Source organism: Ovis aries, chromosome 10, assembly GCF_016772045.2.
Source record: "Ovis aries strain OAR_USU_Benz2616 breed Rambouillet chromosome 10, ARS-UI_Ramb_v3.0, whole genome shotgun sequence".
Lineage (NCBI taxonomy): Eukaryota > Metazoa > Chordata > Mammalia > Artiodactyla > Bovidae > Ovis > Ovis aries.
Genome location: NC_056063.1, coordinates 2,778,623 through 2,797,662, shown reverse-complemented (window position 1 = coordinate 2,797,662; position 19,040 = coordinate 2,778,623). Strand labels below are relative to the sequence as shown.

The 19,040-nt window shown below is 37.6% G+C and overlaps 1 protein-coding gene across 4 annotated transcripts in view; it reads right to left on the bottom strand.

Annotated features, from left to right (window-relative positions):
- Positions 1 to 19,040, bottom strand: part of DIAPH3 (diaphanous related formin 3) — a 571,588-nt gene that overhangs the window by 263,831 nt on the left and 288,717 nt on the right. For 3 of the 4 annotated variants that reach the window (XM_060394025.1, XM_060394026.1, XM_060394028.1), the window contains one exon: positions 1,947 to 2,186. The exons of the other annotated variant lie outside the window; for it this stretch is intronic. In XM_060394025.1, coding sequence (XP_060250008.1) covers positions 1,947 to 2,186 — 240 coding nt within the window. The remainder of the gene's footprint in view (positions 1 to 1,946; positions 2,187 to 19,040) is intronic. 4 annotated transcript variants of the gene reach the window in all.

The window sequence follows — 19,040 nt, the reverse complement described above, 5'->3', positions numbered from 1 at the left end:
TGAAAAGTCATATACGGCTAATGGTGACAGTACTAGAAGGTGCAGCTTGCCTTTCTTCCATACTGTTGCTATTTATCTTCCTGAAAAACAGACGATAACATCACTAGTTCTACAGAACTAACACGCCTTCATAACGCCTTTACCATAAGGCATGACACCTAAGCTCTTCACCATCGAGACCAACTTACTATTTCATTTCTATTTTCTCCACTCTTCCTCCATCCAAAAGGGAAAGTGTGAGTTGCTCAGTCATGTCTGAGTCTTAGCAACCCCATGGATTGCAGTCCACCAAGGTCCTCTGTTCATGGAATTCTCCAGGCAAGTATACTGGAGTGGGTTGCCATTTCGCCCTTCAGGGGATCTTCCTGATCCAGGGATCGACCCCAAATCTCCCTCATTGCAGGCAGATTCTTTACCATCTGAGCTACCAGTGAAGCCCCTTCAACAATAACTGATCGCTTGGTATACTCACACATGCCATGATATAACCTTTTACACGAACTGTCGATGCTTTTTTAGAATGCTTTTTCCTCTCAGAGAACATCCACTCATCCTTCTAGATCCAGCTCAAATTCCTGCTCCTCTCTGAGTAACTGCCCTCCCTTAGTCCAGCTAGCCGTTCTCTCTCAACTCTGCTGCCATAACTTTAGTATAGAGGTCCACTGAAATATTTAAGCATGCTTAATGGCTTACATATGAAAAATAGGAATCCCATGTATCCCAGGTAAATATTAATCATATAAATAAAGTGAGATGATGAGGACAAGCGTTTTACACAAGAGTAAGTAAGCACTCTATAAATGTGCAGTCTTTAATACATGTCTTATGAATCCCATCTTAATACTTGCTAGGGATCTTCACTGAACATAGCAGGCTAAGAAAACAAGGAGAGAAGAGTGAAAAGATGCATATGGGAAAGGAGAAAAGTTCGCAAGGCACTGCTACTAAAAGGCATAAGCCAGGGGAACTGTGCAAGAAAAGCCAGGAAAGCACCAGGAGACTAACCATTCGGTAACCCACAGCTAAAGCCGAGCGTGTTTCCCGCCTCCCCATCAAACTGGCAATAACAACAACCAAATTCCTTAATCAGGGAGTGTAGATGTGACCAGGTCAAGAACAAGAGAAAGCTTTTCTTGTGCTGTGTAACTGAGAAGAATTTGTTGTAAGCAGATCAATAAAGCACTATTACTATGGCCCGCTTCTTAGAGCTCTGCTATATAAAACTCTGAATGGATTTGCTGTAAGAAAATTTAACCTACAGAAAAAACTGAAGGGGAAAAAAACCCCTCTAAACGTACTAAATTTTCATCTCCTCCAACATTATATTTAAATAGAGATATTTCAAAATCATTAATGACTTCTGAGTTATGCTTATTCCTAATATGCCTTTCCTTTTATATAAAGCAGTCTCAATTTTATTTCCCTTTAGTCAGTTTTCAAAAAAGAAAAATGCAAAGAAACATTTAAATAGCCAAAGGTAAAAATTTTAGTGGGAATCACAAGCAATTCTCAATATATATACTGTCATATGCAGGTATTTATATTGAATGAATATTAGGCTTAAGTAATATTTTGATGTTCCATTTCATCAGTTTGAGAAACCACAGATTTACAACACAATTTTGCTATTAAACAAAAATCTTTCATTTGAATTTGCAGATCAGAGACAATTAATATTTGGATTTAGTTCAGAGGTTGAGTAAACTAGCTCAGTTCACCGTGGGTTTGGGTTGATGGTTCAGTTTAAGTTATTGACAATGAGCACATCAAATTAAAGAATAAAGAATGCAGTCAGGGCTGACATTTAAGAATAAGTGTTCGGAGGGAGGTGATATATGTATAATTATGGCTGATTTGCGCTGTTGTATGGCAGAAACCAATACCACACTGTAAAGCAATTTTCCTCCAATTAAGAAATAAATTGGAAAAACAAATAACAAACTCACTTTACAGAGAGAGCTAAGGTTAAATCCGAAGGTTTGTGCATTCCGGGAGCCGGCATTCATGTAGTTTCCCATTAGCAACACCAGTTCCAGCAACTTGCCGAAGCCCCTGCTCTTCCTGATCTCGTCGCAGGCGGCACTGACAGCCATGATGTCAGGTCTGATGTTGTTCACCTGCTCTTCAAACTGAAGCTTAAAGAGAATGGCACTGAGCCGTGGCCGCAGTCTCTTCACATTGCTCATCTGATTGAAGAGAAAATAGCAGATTTCCTTTAAAATGCATGATATACTTTAGTACTGTGTGGCTGCAAGTAATCTGGGATGATTTATTGGTATGACAGTACGGAAGAAGCAATATGTCCCCTAAAACTGATAGCAGGAAGAGAGAAAAACCCTGCATGTTTTTGTGAAGAATCCAGTCATCCCTCAAAGAAAAAATTAACAATTTAAATACTCGTTGAAAAGAAATCTTCAGTTAAGTGACAAAATTTAACTGAGTAATAAAGTACATAGAATTTTTTAAAAAAACAATTTGTAAAAGGTAACAGGATACAGATACAACAAACTACAGAGCATTCGTACATAGCACTGCTTTAACTTTTGTTCAATACTGAAAATGCTGGGTCATATTTAACAGATTCAGACAGGTCTAAAGAGGGTTTGTTTTCTTCAAAGAGCAACTGTTGTCCGCAAGAACCCTGCTGACTAACAGTGTGAGTTAGAGCAAGGGAGAGGAAATAGGTCCCAATTTGTGCTAAACTGACTTCCTTCAGAAACACAGGGCTGCAGAGTGACACCGCGCCGGGCTCGGGGCAGTTAGAGCTGGGAAGCGCGCAGAGAGGGATCCTGTCCTGGGTTTGAGAGGGGCTGAGAGCATCACAAAGAACAAGTGGCTAGAGGACCAGCAAGCTCCGGCCTTCAATCTACCCCCAAACCATATCCAAGCAACACACGACGGGAGGAGCCAGAGGACTTGGGATGTACATTGTTTAAGTTACATGTGAATTCTTTGACCAAACATTAGAAATTTGAGACAAAGCAGATCGATGGGGCAGCACTACCAAAACCAGAGAACTTCAATAACAATCATAAACATCAGTATTGTGAGGCAAGGTCAGGGAAAAAGCAGTGACAGAATATGATAAGATTAAAATAGGAAAGAGTTATGTCTGTCACAGACCCTAAAGGAAAAGCTAAAAAAAACACAAAAAACAATGTCACGTGAAGCTTATAGGCCTTCATTAAGGAGGCAGAAAGCTATCTGCTCATAATATAATGACTGTTATTGAAGCTTATAGGATTTCATTAAGGAGACAGAAAGCTATCTGTTCATAATATAATGACTGTTATTTAAAATAAAATATGCCATACAAAAGCCTGAACTTATTAGACTCCAACAGGACACTACAGATACCACCTTAATAACACAGAAAGACAACCCAGCTAAGTCATCTAATAAAACCGGAGCAACAGAGTTCTCAGGAGATACCTCTGAGAGAGTATCTTCAGATGAACTGAACTCTCAGAGTTACTAAATACTTTCTCAGCAAATAATTTAAATATCTAATGTACATATAGTATTCTCCCAACCACTTGACCTGTTAAATGCTTACGCGTATACAATCAAGATTCTTAAACCTAAACTAATACAGTTATTAAGAAGTCCCTCTACAAAGTACTGTAAGGAATGTCTTAAAATTCCTTGAATCCAAGCAATGTCTTCAAGTTCCCATCTAGAGAAAATATTCTCTCCTAGAAGAAAGCATAGAAACTGTAAGCTCAAAAGGGACAATTTTTTAAAGTACAGGAAACATTACTAATTATTTTATAGAATGACTCTAGTTATAAAAATAAATTTTAGAAAGACAAAGTGAGGCCTTCTTGGGATACTCATTCTTAGTGGGCACAAATCATTGTTTGGACGTTGTATGCCTTAGCACAGAAAGTAGATATTAGCTGTGATTACTTCTCATAAAGTCATTTCATTTGTTATACAATGTTTCCAAATGGACTGACTTACCTGGAATTTGTATCCTTATTTAAATATTACAAATTTACTATTTGTACATAACTATATTGTACTGGACCATTCTGTATGATACTCTATTACTTTTAATTTAGTCTTCAGATCAGTAAGTCATACAAGGGAGCAGTCACATGCACAAATATGGTTATAGCCATTCAGAAGGTGTATTATGGACCCACAGCCATCTCTGCTTTCAGCCCATGCCCTCATTAATGATTATGAAGTCAGGTATTTGGTACTTTGCCATAAACAAGAACCATGGAATTAAAAACACTTGCTCCTTGGAGGAAAAGCTATGATCAACCTAGAAAACGTATTAAAAAGCAGAGACATCACTTTGTCAACAAAGGTCCATCTAGTCAAAGCTATGGTTTCTCCAGTATTCATGTACGGATGTAAGAGCTGGACTATAAAGAAAGCTGAGGTCTGAAGAATTGATGCTTTTGAACTGTGGTGTTGCAGAAGACTCTTGATGCTGAAGCTCCAATACTTTGGCCACCTTATATGAAGAACTGACTCACTGCAAAAGACCCTGAGGTGGGAAAGATTGAGGGCGTGAGAAAAAGGGGATGACAGAGGATGAGAGATGGTTAGATGCAATTACTGAGCTGCTGTTTATAGGGTTGCAAAGAGTTGGACATGACTTAGAGACTGAACAAAACAACAATAAACAAGGAATGAATTCTCTAGTACCTGATGTAAAACATTATTATTGCAAAATATATTAATTTTAACATGTATTAATACACTACCTCATGTGCAAATAGAAAAAAGACTACCTAAAAGCCTATATTAAACCAACCCAAAGTATGTTAAAGCTTTCCTGCTGACAAGCTCACCATATGAATCCAGTATAAAGTAATTAATTTTCCTAGAATAATATAACCTAGATTTATATGAGTAATGAGTCTACCTGGCACTAGGGACAGGTTCCTCGAAAAAATAAAATCTGTGATGTAATGCAGGAAAAAGTGCTATGAGTTTATGGAAAGTCCTGACAAAGCAAAGTCAGGAAGGATAATGTAAACAGATCTTTTAACACTTTTTATAATTAGATGTCTTTTTCATATTGTTTTTTTCTCCCAAATTTGAAAAGTTAGTATTTTGACTGAAAATAAACAAATGCATTTTAGTGAACAAAATTACCATATTGGAAAGGAACTTGAGAAATCACCAGAACTCGAGCCTGTTTATAGTCTACCATTCAGCCTATACTGATGCCCCAGACCAAATGGCTTTCCCTTTTATTTAAAAGAAAGAAAAGACCTCAGTGAAACCTCATGTTCTAAGACCTAAATCTTGTGATCTATAAAGATAACAGCAGTTATTTTTCTTATTGGTCAAATCAAAGTCTATTTCTTCAGATGGGATCAAAGGAAAAAGCTTAAAAATTTAAAAAAAAAAAAATTTTTTTTTTAAATCCTGAAGGTTTCTCCAGCCCTTCAAACTGGACATCTGCACTCTGGTTTTCTTGCTCAAAACATTTAGAACTCTGACTTATCTGCCAAAGACTAGACTGGATGAAGAAATGGAGAGCTATGATGCTCAAAAAATATTCTCAAAGCTAACAGAAAGTCATTAAAAAAGAAAAAAAGGAAAGACTATTACAAAACTTAACTATAAGATAGCAAATAATTAGAAGGTTAGAACAAATTAGAATTCATTTTTTCCAGAGGTATCATTTACTTATATTACTACAGGGTCTTAGCAATGTAAACTCACAGCACCAAAATCTGATAACACTGAGTTATACTCTGGATATCAAACTAAAGGCATAAAAGAGAAAGTAAAAATATTTTGATTTTACTACTATTTTTTGAAGGCAGGGAGTAGTCCTCTGGCAACCATCACATGACCATAGATGTCACATGCCAGAATGAAAACACCTAAGAACAGAGACTGGACAAAATCGAAAGCAATATCCAGAACACAAAGGGTGATTTTTATTTCAAGATTTTGTTCACTGGCAACATTTGCATGGTTGGAGCAGGTACAAAGTAAGACGAAAAGACCTTTAGAAAATCAATGAACCAACAAGCATTGACTGGGTGCCCACTCAGTGCTGCGAGCGGCACAGAAGTCGTGGTTGCTGCCCTTGTGTCATCGAATTCTTGCCATCTGTCTTAAAGGGCAAAAAGGAGGAAAAGCCTTCCAGGAAATATAATCTCCCATAATCTCATTATGGTTATGTTTTTCACGTATAATTTTATCTATTATTTCACGAGGGAGGAAAATAGAATCCATTTGACATTTTTACACCAACTACATTTAACACCATATCTGGTCCTCTTTATTCAGTTTCTTTTACAAACATGGTATTTCAGGAGCAAACTTTTTCAAAACTTGTTGGGTTTTCCCCCACTTCTTGCCTGCAGCCTTGTGCAGGCGCATCTCAAAAGAAGTTTGAGAACACACTCCGTATCTTTATTATTCTTCCCTAAAGTTGTTGTAAGACTAATTAACCTAACCCTAAAGTTGCTGTAAGACTAATTAATCATTCATTTAACTTTCTAACATAAGTAACCTGCTGACTGAAAAGCTACTAGCTTGAGTCTGAATTAACTTATCAATACTGCTTTAAACCTTTACTTTAGATACTTTCTAAATACATAATTATAAGGAATAATGGGACAGTGTTTCCGGAAAGTTAAATGACTCCTGCAAGTTCACAGGGCCAGAGGGCATGAGTCTAGAGCTAACTTGCTGCCAACTAAGTGTGCAAGACACTCAAAGCATCATAACATGAAAATTAACAACTGCAACTTAAAAGCCATCTGATACTCAAACTACTTCTCTCATATTTTCCTACGGACAAGAACAGACTTTAATTTCCCCATAGCAGTTATTAGATAAAGCACTGTGGAGACGAGTGGCCCTGTTGTGCACCCCGCCTTCTGCTCTTCACATTCCGTTCTTTCCTTCTGGGTGTACCCAATTGCCCTAAATGTTTCCAGGTCCACTTTTATTGTCCCCTAGCACTGCACTTGCCACTCACAGTTTCATACTAGCTCATTCCTCCACTCCCTGTAAGACGTGTGAGAAGGAGAAGGTGAAGAAAACAAGTGGATCTTTGTGAAGATTATAAAAAGCGACACAGGGATGGGAGGAAGTGCCATCTGAGGAGGAGGTCTAACGGACTAAGGCCCTTCAGAAAGGGTTTGGAACTTGATTTTCCCAAGCAAACTGTACGAAAAAATATCTTCCTTTCACTGTTTTAGCTGGCCAATATTTTCATGATCTCCAGAATCCTTAGAATTTAAAAAAAAAAAAAAAAGTTCATTGCACTTCAGGAAAGGCATCAAAAACATAGCTATTCAAGTGCCTTATTCCTGGATAGTGCTCAGACTATCAAGACTGTTCTTTTAAATAAATGTGCCCTTATGATAATAAAACTCATAAGCTAAAGTTATTTTTTAAACTATACAACAGCAAAGTACACATGGCATTATTTTTTTACATTTTGCCATAGGAGCAAGATAAAGCCAAGAATTATACAAAAAATATTAAAAGGATAGAATGTATATTCCTTCAGCTTGTCAAGAAATAGAAAATTGCTACAGACATCAGATATACTTTCTCTTTTTGTACAAATGCTTATCAATTCTGGACCACTAAGGATTTCACAGCAGGTCCAAACGAGTTCTGCAGAACTCAGGATCTGCAAGTTGTGAAGTTAGAGAGCGAGAGGCTTCTTATTTAATTTGGCAGTCTTAGCAAAACCCTCTTCACACATAAGTTTCATATCTGATGAATTAAAAAGCTGGCATAACACCCGGAACCATTCTGGTGTCTTAAATTCATTCACGTCTGCTTCCAGACAATCCGCATGCTAACACAGAAAACCAATGTTTTCATTGCTATCACTAGAACTAAGTTTTGGCTGTTCTTGAAATTTATATAAATGAAACTTTCAGTAAACACTTTTTGTATCTGATTTCTTTCACTCAATAAAATGACTTCGAGATTTGCATACACATAGTATGATTGAGTATTAAAGACCTCCAGGTGAGATCATGCAGGATTTAGGGTGATCCCTGAATCTAATGCCGTGCCATTTTAAGGGAAAGGAGAGAGAAAGACACACACAGGAGAAGGAAACGAGAAGAATGGGAAGAAGGAGCAAATGACATGTTGTTCCAAGTCAAGAAATACCAAAGGCTACCAGGTGCTAGGAGAGAGGCAGAATACAGATTCTTCCTCAGGTCTCCAAAAGGCACCAACCCTGCCAAGAGGGTCATGCGGGACCAAAGGTCTCCAGGAGTGTGACAGAAAAAATCACTGTTGTTTCAAGCCACTGAGACTGTGGACCTCTGCTGTGGCAGCCCAGGGACACTCACACAGGATACTATGAAAACTCTTGTCTGAGTCCTCAATTCTATTAAATATCTAAAAGGGAGAGTGTAAATGTATACTTAACGGAACAAAAATTATCAACCTTTTTACAAAGTGGTTATACCACTTATGCCTCGTTTGCCAATGTTAGGCTTTATTCTGGAAGCTTTTATCTTTTCATGTATAGGTCTGTACCCGACCCTTCATTAACTAGTCTGTATGGTATGATGAGGGCTTCCCAGGTGGCACCGGTGGTGGTTTAGTCGCTAAGTCGCGTCCGACTCTTGCAACCCCATGGACCGTAGCCCCGCCAGGCTCCTCTGTCCATGGGATTCTCCAGGCAAGAATACTGGAGTAGGCTGCCATTTCCTTCTAACGCAGGAAATGTTAAGAGACGCAGGTTCAAGCTCTGGGCCACCAAGATACCCTGGAGGAGGGCATGGCAACCCACTCCAGTCTTCATGCCTGGGGAATGCCATGGAAAGAGGAGCCTGGTGGCTACAGTCCACAGGGTTGCAGAGTCGGTCACGACTGAGGAGACTCAGCACGCACACATGGTATGATGAAGGGCTGTTCGCAGCATCATTTGGTACAAGGAAGCTCCTTTCTCTACTCACTAGCCTTCAAGTCTTTGTTGAAAATCAACTGATGGTATCTTTGCGAGTCTTTAAACTCTAAACTTTTAAGAAGAAAGTCTATATAGTCTTAAGCGAAAACATTATTGTCTCGATGAAAAATCAGTACTCTAGGTCAGAAAAATTTGCCTTTCTCAAAATTGATTTTGTCCATTCCAAGTCCTTTACATGACATGAATTTTTGTAAAATCTTATCAGTTACTATTGTAAGACCTGCTGGGACTGACTGAGACTGTATGTATTACGAATCTATAGATCATGAGGGGAAAATGTAATCTTAACAAATTTAGTCTTCCACTCTAGCATGGTATATATATCACCATTTATTTACAACTTCTGTAAGTTCTCTCAGCAATAACTCTCTCTCAGCAATAACTTGGTAGCTGTAGTATAGAAAATTTGCACATGTTCAGTGAAATGCATCCTTACGTACTTTACATTTTTGATGCTACTGTAAATAGTACTATTTTTAATTTGTTTTCCAATATATCATTGCTTAAATAAAAAAATACAACTGATTTTCATATAGTTACTATTTTGTGACCTTCTAAGTTTCCTATAGATTCCTTATATATTCACATAGATAATAAGTTCACTTACATCATTTCCAACATACAGGCCTTTTATCTCATTTTCTTATTACACAAGTTAGAATATATATTACAATGAAGAAAAGTGATATGAATAGATTTCCTTGTCTGGTTTCCAAATTATAAATGACAAAGAATTTAATCTTTCACAACTAAGCATGAGGACAGTCCCATGTTTTCCACAGATGTCCTTTTATCAGGTTGAAAAAGTTTTCTATTTTTCCTTGCTAGGAGTTCTTATATATCATAAACAAGATAGAATTCTATCAAATGCTTTTATTTTATATATAGATATTTGTATGATTTTTCTTATTGTTTTGTAACATGGTCAACTGCAATAATTAATTTTCAAATGTTAAACCAACCTTGTACAAATTGGTAAAAATACACTCTTTTTATGCACTACTTGATACAGAAGTATCTCACGGGCAATTTTTCCAGGTATGTTTATATGTGATACGGGTCTGTAGTAGATTACTTTCTGTAATGGTTTCCCTTCTTTGATTACTGATTGAAATTAGAGGATTTAGTTTAATTTTTTCAGTGCTTTCATTTTCATGAATTTCAAAATAATTTCTCTTTGACCCACAAACAATTTAATACTATGTTATCCAATTTTCAAACAGTGAGAGATGTTCTATTACTGTTTTTATCCAATTTAATTTCAATTTAGGCAGAAAGCATACTCTTACAAGATTTCAATCTTTGGGAAATTACTGAGATTTATTTTATGTTTCCATATGCTCTACCTTGGTGAATGTTCCATGTGTATTTGAAAAGAATGTATATTTTGCAGTTATATGGGAAATTTTCTATAAATACCAATCGGAACAATCTGGTTGATGGAACAATCTGGTTGATAGAACAGTCTTGCTTTTTCAAATATTTACTGTCTTCTTTTTTGATATACTTTTACAAGAATTAAATGAAAGAGGGGCATTAAAATCTCATTATGACTGGGAAGCTATCTATTTCTCCATTTAATTCTACAGGTTTTGTTTCATGAATTTTAATGCTCTTTATTAGGTACATACATATTTAAGATGATTGTTTCTTGTAAATTACTCCTGTATCCTTGTGTAATGCCACTATCTCTTAAAAGATGATTTGTCTTGAAATATGCATTCTCTGAAATATACATAGCTATGCTACTTTTCTTACTGCTTATTATGTGTTTTGTGTTTGTCCTTTCTGCCCTTTACATCTCTGTTCTCCTTTCCTGCTTTTGTGTTTATCAAGCAATTTTTAGTACTCCATTTTTTTCCTTCTGATTTTTCCTGGTTCCTCTACGACGAGCACTATGCATCTTTATGTAGTCTATTCAGAGTGACTGGTAACTCAATATTATGCTTTTCTATGGTGTTCATTTCCTGACTCCCCCCTTCTAGCATTTCAGTCACACCGCACACTCTGATTCATTTCATGTGTGTCATAACGTTACAATAGTGCAATTCCATTCATCCTCCCCAACCATCTGTGCAACTACCATCACATCTTTTGCTTCTATATACATATAAACACTACCTCGCAATGTCATTTTTTAATTATTAGGTTTCTGTTCAATAAATTATGAGAATAAAAAAAGCACAGTTCCTTTATTATTTCACATGGTATTGATTCCTTTTTGTGGGTACCAGTTTTCATCTAGTATCACTTTCACTTGGCCTGCAAGACAAGTTTAGCTTTTCTGGTAGGACAGCTGTGACGGGCACAAACTCTCTGCTTTCATATAATTAAAAGTGTATTCACTTTACCCTATTTTGGAGGGGTATCTACTAAATAGAGAATTTTGAGTTTATAGAGTTTATTTCAGCATTTTAAATATACCATTCTGTTTGTTGACTTCTGCTTTAGATTATTTCTAGAAAATCAGCTATATCCATCTCCTTATTTTCTCATATGTTTCCTTCAGCCTCAAATTACTTTCTCACCTTTGTCTTTAAGCAGTTTGACTAAAATGTGCCAAAGTGTCTTTTTCTTTATATTTATCCTGAATGTGGTTTACTAACATTCTTGAACCATAAGTTTATTTTTTCCACTCAATTTGACATTTCTTTGCCTTTATTTCTTCAAATGTTTTGCCAGCCAGAATTTCACTCTTTTGTCCGGATGGGATTACAATTACAGGTGTTTAGATTGTAGGTTATACTTAACCTACATATTGAATATTTTAATTCAGTTACTGAACTTTTCAGTTTTGCTTTCCTTTAATTCTCAAAGATAAATTCCTTTAGTTTGTTAAACATATTTATGATATCCACATTAAAGTCTTTACATTTGAAATCTAAAATCTGGCCCCTCTTGTTGATTTGACTGCTTTTTCCTTTGACTATACATTCTACTTTATTAACTTTGAAACTGAAAGTGAAAGTCGCTGAGTACTAGCCCACTCTTTGCAACCTCATGGACTATACAGTCCATGGAATTCTCTAGGCTAGAATACTGGAGTGGGTAGCCTTTCCCTTCTCCAGGGGATCTTCCCAACTGAGGAATCGAACCCAAGTCTCCTGCATTGCAGGCAGATTCTTTACCAGCCGAGCCACAAGGGAAGCCCAAGAATACTCGAGTGGGTAGTCTTTCCCTTCTCCAGTGGATCTTCCTGACCCAGGAATCAAACTGGGTCTCCTGCATTGCAGGCAGATTCTTTACTAGCTGAGCCACAACTTCTTAATTAAATTATAAAATGCCATAATAACTCCTGTGGTATACTACTACTTTGAAGAATGTTCCTTCTTGATGTAGCAGGCAAATTAATCATTGGGTAATCACCTTTAAGTTTCTCCATAGGCTTATTTATAGTCTTTACAAGCTTAGTCTCACATTCTGTGGAAAGCAGGAGCCGTTTCCCTGGCCCCTCTAACATGTTAGGACTTATTCTTCCCAGAAAAGACTGTAGACTTAATTTTTTTAGGGTCAGTGCCAGCAAATTTGGAAAACTCAGCAGTGGCCACAGGACTGGAAAAGGTCAGTTTTCATTCCAATCTCAAAGAAAGGCAATGTCAAAGAATGCTCAAACTACCCCACAATTGCGCTCATCTCACATGCTAGTAAACTAATGCTCAAAATTCCCCAAGCCAGGCTTCAGCAATACGTGAACTGTGAACTCCCTGATGTTCAAGCTGGTTTTAGGAAAGGCAGAGGAACCAGAGATCAAATTGCCAACATCCGCTGGATCACAGAAAAAGCAAGAGGGTTCCACAAAAACATCTATTTCTGCTTTGACTGTGTGGATCACAATAAACTGTGGAAAATTCTGAGATGGGAATACCAGACCACCTGACCTGCCTCTTGAGAAACCTATATGCAGGTCATGAAGCAACAGTTAGAACTGGACATGGAACAACAGACTGGCTCCAAATAGGAAAAGGAGGACGTCAAGGCTATATATTGTCATCCTGCTTATTTAACTAATATGCAGAGTACATCACGAGAAACGCTGGACTAGAAGAAACACGAGCTGGAATCAAGACTGCCAGGAGAAATATCAATAACCTCAGATATGCAGATGACACCACCCTTATGGCAGAAAGTGAAGAGGAACTAAAAAGCCTCTTGATGAAAGTGAAAGAGGAGAGTGAAAAAGTTGGCTTCAAGCTCAACATTCAGAAAACTAAGATCATGGCATCCAGTCTCATCACTTCATGGGATATAGATGGGGAAACAGTGTCAGACTTTATTTTTGGGAGCTCCAAAATCACTGCAGATGGTGACTGCAGCCATGAAATTAAAAGACGCTTACTCCTTGGAAGAAAAGTTATGACCAACCTAGATAGTATATTCAAAAGCAGAGATATTACTTTGCCGACTAAGGTCTGTCTAGTCAAGGCTATGGTTTTTCCAGTAGTCATGTATGGATGTGAGAGTTGGACTGTGAAGAAAGCAGAGCGCCGAAGAATTGATGCTTTTGAACTGTGGTGTTGGAGAAGAGTCTTGAGAGTCCCTTGGACTTCAAGGAGATCCAACCAGTCCATTCTGAAGGAGATCAACCCTGGGATTTCTTTGGAAGGATTGATGCTAAAGCTGAAACTCCAATAATTTGGCCACCTCATGTGAAGAGTAGACTCATTGGAAAAGACTTTGATGCTGGGAGGGTTTGGGGGCAGGAGGAGAAGGGGACCACAGAGGATGAGATGGCTGGATGGCATCACTGACTCAATGAACGTGAATCTGAGTGAACTCCAGAGGTTGGTGATGGACAGGGAGGCCTGGCGTGCTGGGATCTTGGGATTGCAAAGAGTCGGACACGACTGAGGGACGGGACTGAGCTGAACTGAACTGAACTGAAGTGTAGGTACTCCTTTAGGATGTTGGTCATGTTTCCTGAGTTACAACCTTACTGGTTGTTTGAGTGAATGCCAAGTATTTTAGTGAGAGTTATCTCTACTCTGGCAGGGCCAGAACTCCAATGACTCCCAGGAATGATGGACCCCTAGTACGTCTGTTCTACTCTCGCTGTGCAGCAGGTGCCATATGGCAAATCTAGCTCCGCATATGCACAGCCCAGGCTCCAGGGAGACCCCCACAAATTTTTAAAAATTTGTTCCTAAGTATTTTATGGTTTTATTACTGCAAATGGAATTTTAAAATGCTTTTATTACAAGTTTAGTTTCAAAAATACAAAGAACTCTTTACCTAAAGTAACCAAATGTTTCCATTTTGTATCATTTGCTTCATCATATTTTCTCTCTTCCTCTTCATATATATGTATATTAAAGGAAAAAATATATGTACCTATAATAATATAACACATAACATTTAGCTAAGGTGATGTCCATCAGCTTTTCAAATGTAAAGTTATAATACTTTCTTATATAATGTTATTTATATGAAGATGATTTAAGACTATATAAATAGTATGGATACAATCTATTTTCATCAAATGTTCACCTATGTGTTAAAGGGGACAGCCATTAAATACAGAATATTGGTTATAGTATTCACTCAACTTTTCTAAAAATGTATGTTTATAAAACTTTCCAGATGGCTTCAAGAATAAGATAAAAAATAAACAAGTCAATATCTATAGTAATTACACCTTAAGCCACCAGCACAGTAAAATTGCCTAACTCTATACTAACTTAGTTAAATAAGTTCAGTCTCCCATTTTCTACTATGTTTCCAAAACCGTCTTAGAAGACTGTATCCAGACCTATATAATGAGATTTGCAGAATACAGGAAATGATTCTCAGGCACTAGATAATACTCAAATCTAAAAATCAACCTTAAAACAACGCTGTCTGCAAAGTGAGCACTCATAAAAGACCTTTTTGCTTATAACTACAAAATCCTTTAGACTTTCTTTCAAATGAATGATTCATGGCTAGTAATTAGTATGTGACTATAATGATGTTTTCTTTTGTTTTTGCAAACAAAACACATTAAGTGGATTGTGCCATAAAATTTCAATACTATATAGATGGTCTAACATGAAACAATCGTGTTTCTATACCAAAACAACAACCATAATTCTTATTATGGACTCAAATGCGCCACTTTTTAGTTGTCTATTTAGAAGATTTAAAATACCAAAGTAGAAAAAGTAGCAACTTGACAAAATTTCCCAAAATTAATTTTAAATTCAACAGCTCAATAATTTAAGCTCCTCCATAAACATACTAAGTAATTTGTATTTATCATTAACTCAAGTCAATCTTTAAATATTAAAAATAAATTTGCTCCAGTGATGAAGCATACAGAAACCAGGACTAAAAGCAACTTCAAGTACAGGGGGAACCCACAGCAAAACACACAAGAGTGACTGCTATCATAAAAAAAGGGAGGCTGTCCTTCAGCATCATAAAAGTATGGTTCACAGCTGAGCTGCACTAGTTACTAGATGGATGTACAAGCTGCCTCAGCAATGAAATGTTAATGACTACTTCTGGAGTTATATGAGAGACAGATAAAACTACTCATTCATTTATATATCGAATTATTTACTGCATATACATCATGTGCCAAAGAATCACATTGAATATAAGATGACAGGGACCCGGTCCAAATGGATGTACTAAAGTAAACAGATAAAGAAAGGGAGAGAAAAGGAGAAACAATAATATAAATCGGTAAGATCATTTTAGGTAAGGATGATTGCTCATGAATATGCAAGATAACACAGAGAATGGTGGGAGGCATCAGGATGATGAGTCCTGCCACAGGGAAGGGGTATCTGGGCCGAGGCAGAGCGAGCGGCAGGCGTACAGCAAACCTGAGCAGGGAACAAAAAATGAAAGCAGCTGAAACCAGTGGACAAAGAAGGGAGTGGTGATATCTGAAAGTCACTCAGTTGTGTCTGACTCTTCACGACCCCATGAACCTCGAGCCTGCAAGGATCCTCTGACGGTGGGATCCAGGCAAGAACACTGGAGTGGGTACCAGTCCTTTCTCCAGAGGATCTTCCCAACCCAGTGATGGAACCCAGGTCTCCTGCATTGGCTAAAAAACATATACTAGACCATTTTACAAATTGAAATGGATTTAGAAATCATTAGAACAATCAGAGAGAAATTCCCTTTCTGGCCAAAAGTGGAAAAACACGGACTACATTTATCTCCCTTTGCCCCCACACCGAGAGGCAACAGCTTTCAGACACTGACAATGACCGAGAAAGGGGAAACAGGTGCATTCCACGACTGCTCCAGATTACTGTCTGAAAAGGAGCCCGGGGGCAGCCAGGAGGTGTCATGACCGAGACAGAGGTAAGAGCTGGGGACGCCAACGCAGCTGAGTTCTCAGGACAGAGTACCAGACAGGAAACGGTAACGCAGACAGAAAGCTCCAGTGTTCTCAAGAGGTTCCACTTACGTCTTTAACTGTAGTAGACACATCATGTGGGAAACTACTGAAGACCGAGGAAAGAATCAGTCAGAAGCACTGTTGGGAACCGCACCCAGCTCTCAGATAAAGATGAGGATAGTACCTGCTCTCAGGAGGCAAAGGGAAAAACTCACAATTCATGGAATACTGAATGAGACAGGAAAGTTTAAAGTTACCATAATTCAAATGCTTAACAAGGCTGAGAAAAGATTAAGGATTTTAAGCAGAGACATGAAAGATGTTTTTTTAAAACTACTTGCACTGAATTTCGACAATAGAAAGCATTGCTATCTGAGCTGACTGAAAAGGAAAAACATCAAATAGCATAAAAGAAAAGATTAGTGAACTGAAATGCATGTCCAAAATGAAAAAAGATGGAAGAAAATAAAAAGGGCATCAGTGAGCTGTGAACAACTTTGAGAAGCCTGACATGCATGTAATAATATAATATATATGCAACGTAAGTTTCAGAAATAGAGGAGAGGAGATATAGAAAAGATATCTGACAAACACAATGGCTAAAAATATGTCAACTTTAAAGGGAACTACAAACCCAGTATCCACAGATCCAATTCAGTGAAACCCAAGGACAAAAACGTGAAGAAAACTATATACCGAAACTACATCGCAATCAAATTAATCAAGCGAAGGAGAAATCTTAAAAACAACCAGAGAAAAAGAGAAACTTGTACAGAGAAACAGTTATGAGTGATGGCAAATTTCCTGCCCCAATAATACAAACAAGAAGACAGTGTAGTAACATGTTTAAAACTATGAAAGGAAAAATAATCAACTTGGAATTCCATACTGATGGAAATACTTCAAAATGAGGTAGAAAAGACTTCCACATACATAGAAAAACTGAAAGAATTCATTAGCGCTAGAATAAATGTTATGGCAGTTTTCATGTGGAAGAAAGACGATTCCAGATGGAAGTCAACATTTACACAAGAGAGAGTAATACTGGAGTGTGTAGATAAAAAAGACAACCACTTTGTTGAAAGCAAAAGTCACAACATGTTAAGAGTTTTAAACATAACCCAAGGCAAGATGTGCGACAACCAATGCACAAAGCCGCCAGCGGGAGTAAATTAGAGTGAGGCCTCAGAACACACACTGACTGATATCGTACCATTTGAAGGAATTTAAAAATATATTCTGCAACCCTAATGCAACCACAAATAAAACATAGTAACAAACCAACCAACAGAAAGATAAAGTCATTAAAATACTCAATTCAACACTAAAATAATACCAAAGAATAGATGAGGAAAATAGAAAATAAATAACAAGATGTGAGATTCAAATCCCACTAGATTAACAACCACATTAAAAGAAAATGACCACTCCACTTAAAAAGGCAAAATCATTACACTAGACTTGAAACAAAAATGCAATATTCAACCAATATGCTGCCTATAACAACAACAGGTTAAAAGGAAAAGGACAAAAAATGACTTCATTGAGTAACAAGGTAAATTTCAGACAGAGTACTTTAAGCTCAGAAGTGACATAATCACATTTATTTTTGTACTAAAAGATCTCTAGCTGCTATGTGCAGAAGGACAGAATGTTCCACATGTGATATAGGACCTTAAACACAACAGGTTATCAACAAACGGAAAATACAAGAATATATACAGTTGTGACAGGCTGACCCAGCATTATCACCATGGAGAGTTTCTTGTATCTCAAGCACATTATTTGAAAATGAATACCCACAATTTATTCCTCTTTACATTTGTCTTGCTATTGTCATTCATTCACAGTCGAGTTGAGTCACTCAGTTGTGTCTGACTCTTTGTGACCCCACGGACTGCAGCATGCCAGGCCTCCCTGTCCATCACCAACTCCTGGAGTTTACTCAAACTCATGTCCATTGAGTCGGTGATGTCATTCAACCACCTCATCCTCTGCCGTCCACTTTTCTTCCTGTCCTCAATCTTTCTCAGCATCAGGGTCTTTTCAAATGAGTCAGTTCTTCGCATCAGGTGGCCAAATTAATGGAGTTTCAGCTTCAACATCAGTCCTTCCAATGAACACCCAGGACTGATCTCCTTTAGAATGGACTGGCTGGATCTCCTTGTAGTCCAAGGGACTCTCAAGAGTCTTCTACAAAACCACAGTGCAAAAGCATCACTCTTCGGCACTCAGCTTTCTTTATAGTCCAACTCTCACATCCATACATGACCACTGGAAAAACCACAGCCTTGACTAGATGGACCTTTGTTGGTGAAGTAATACCTTTGCTTTCTAATATGCTGCCTAGGTTGGTCATAACTCTTCTTCCAAGGAGTAAGCGTCTTTTAATTTCATGGCCACAGTCACCATCTGCACTAATTTTGGAGCCCCCCAAAATAAAGTCAGCCACTGTTTCCACTGTTTCCCCATTTATTTGCTGTGAAGTGATGGGGCCAGATGCCATGATCTTACTTTTCTTAACATTGAGTTTTAAACCAAGTACATCATGAGAAACGCTGGACTGGAAGAAGCACAAGCTGGAATCAAGATTGCCGGGAGAAATATCAAAAACCTCAGATATGCAGGTGACACCACCCTTATGGCAGAAAAGTGAAGAAGAACTAAAAAGCCTCTTGATGAAAGTAAAAGAGGAAAGTGAAAAAGTTGGCTTAAAGCTCAACATTCAGAAAAAACATTCAGTGGAAACAGTGTCAGACTTTATTTTGGGGGGCTCCA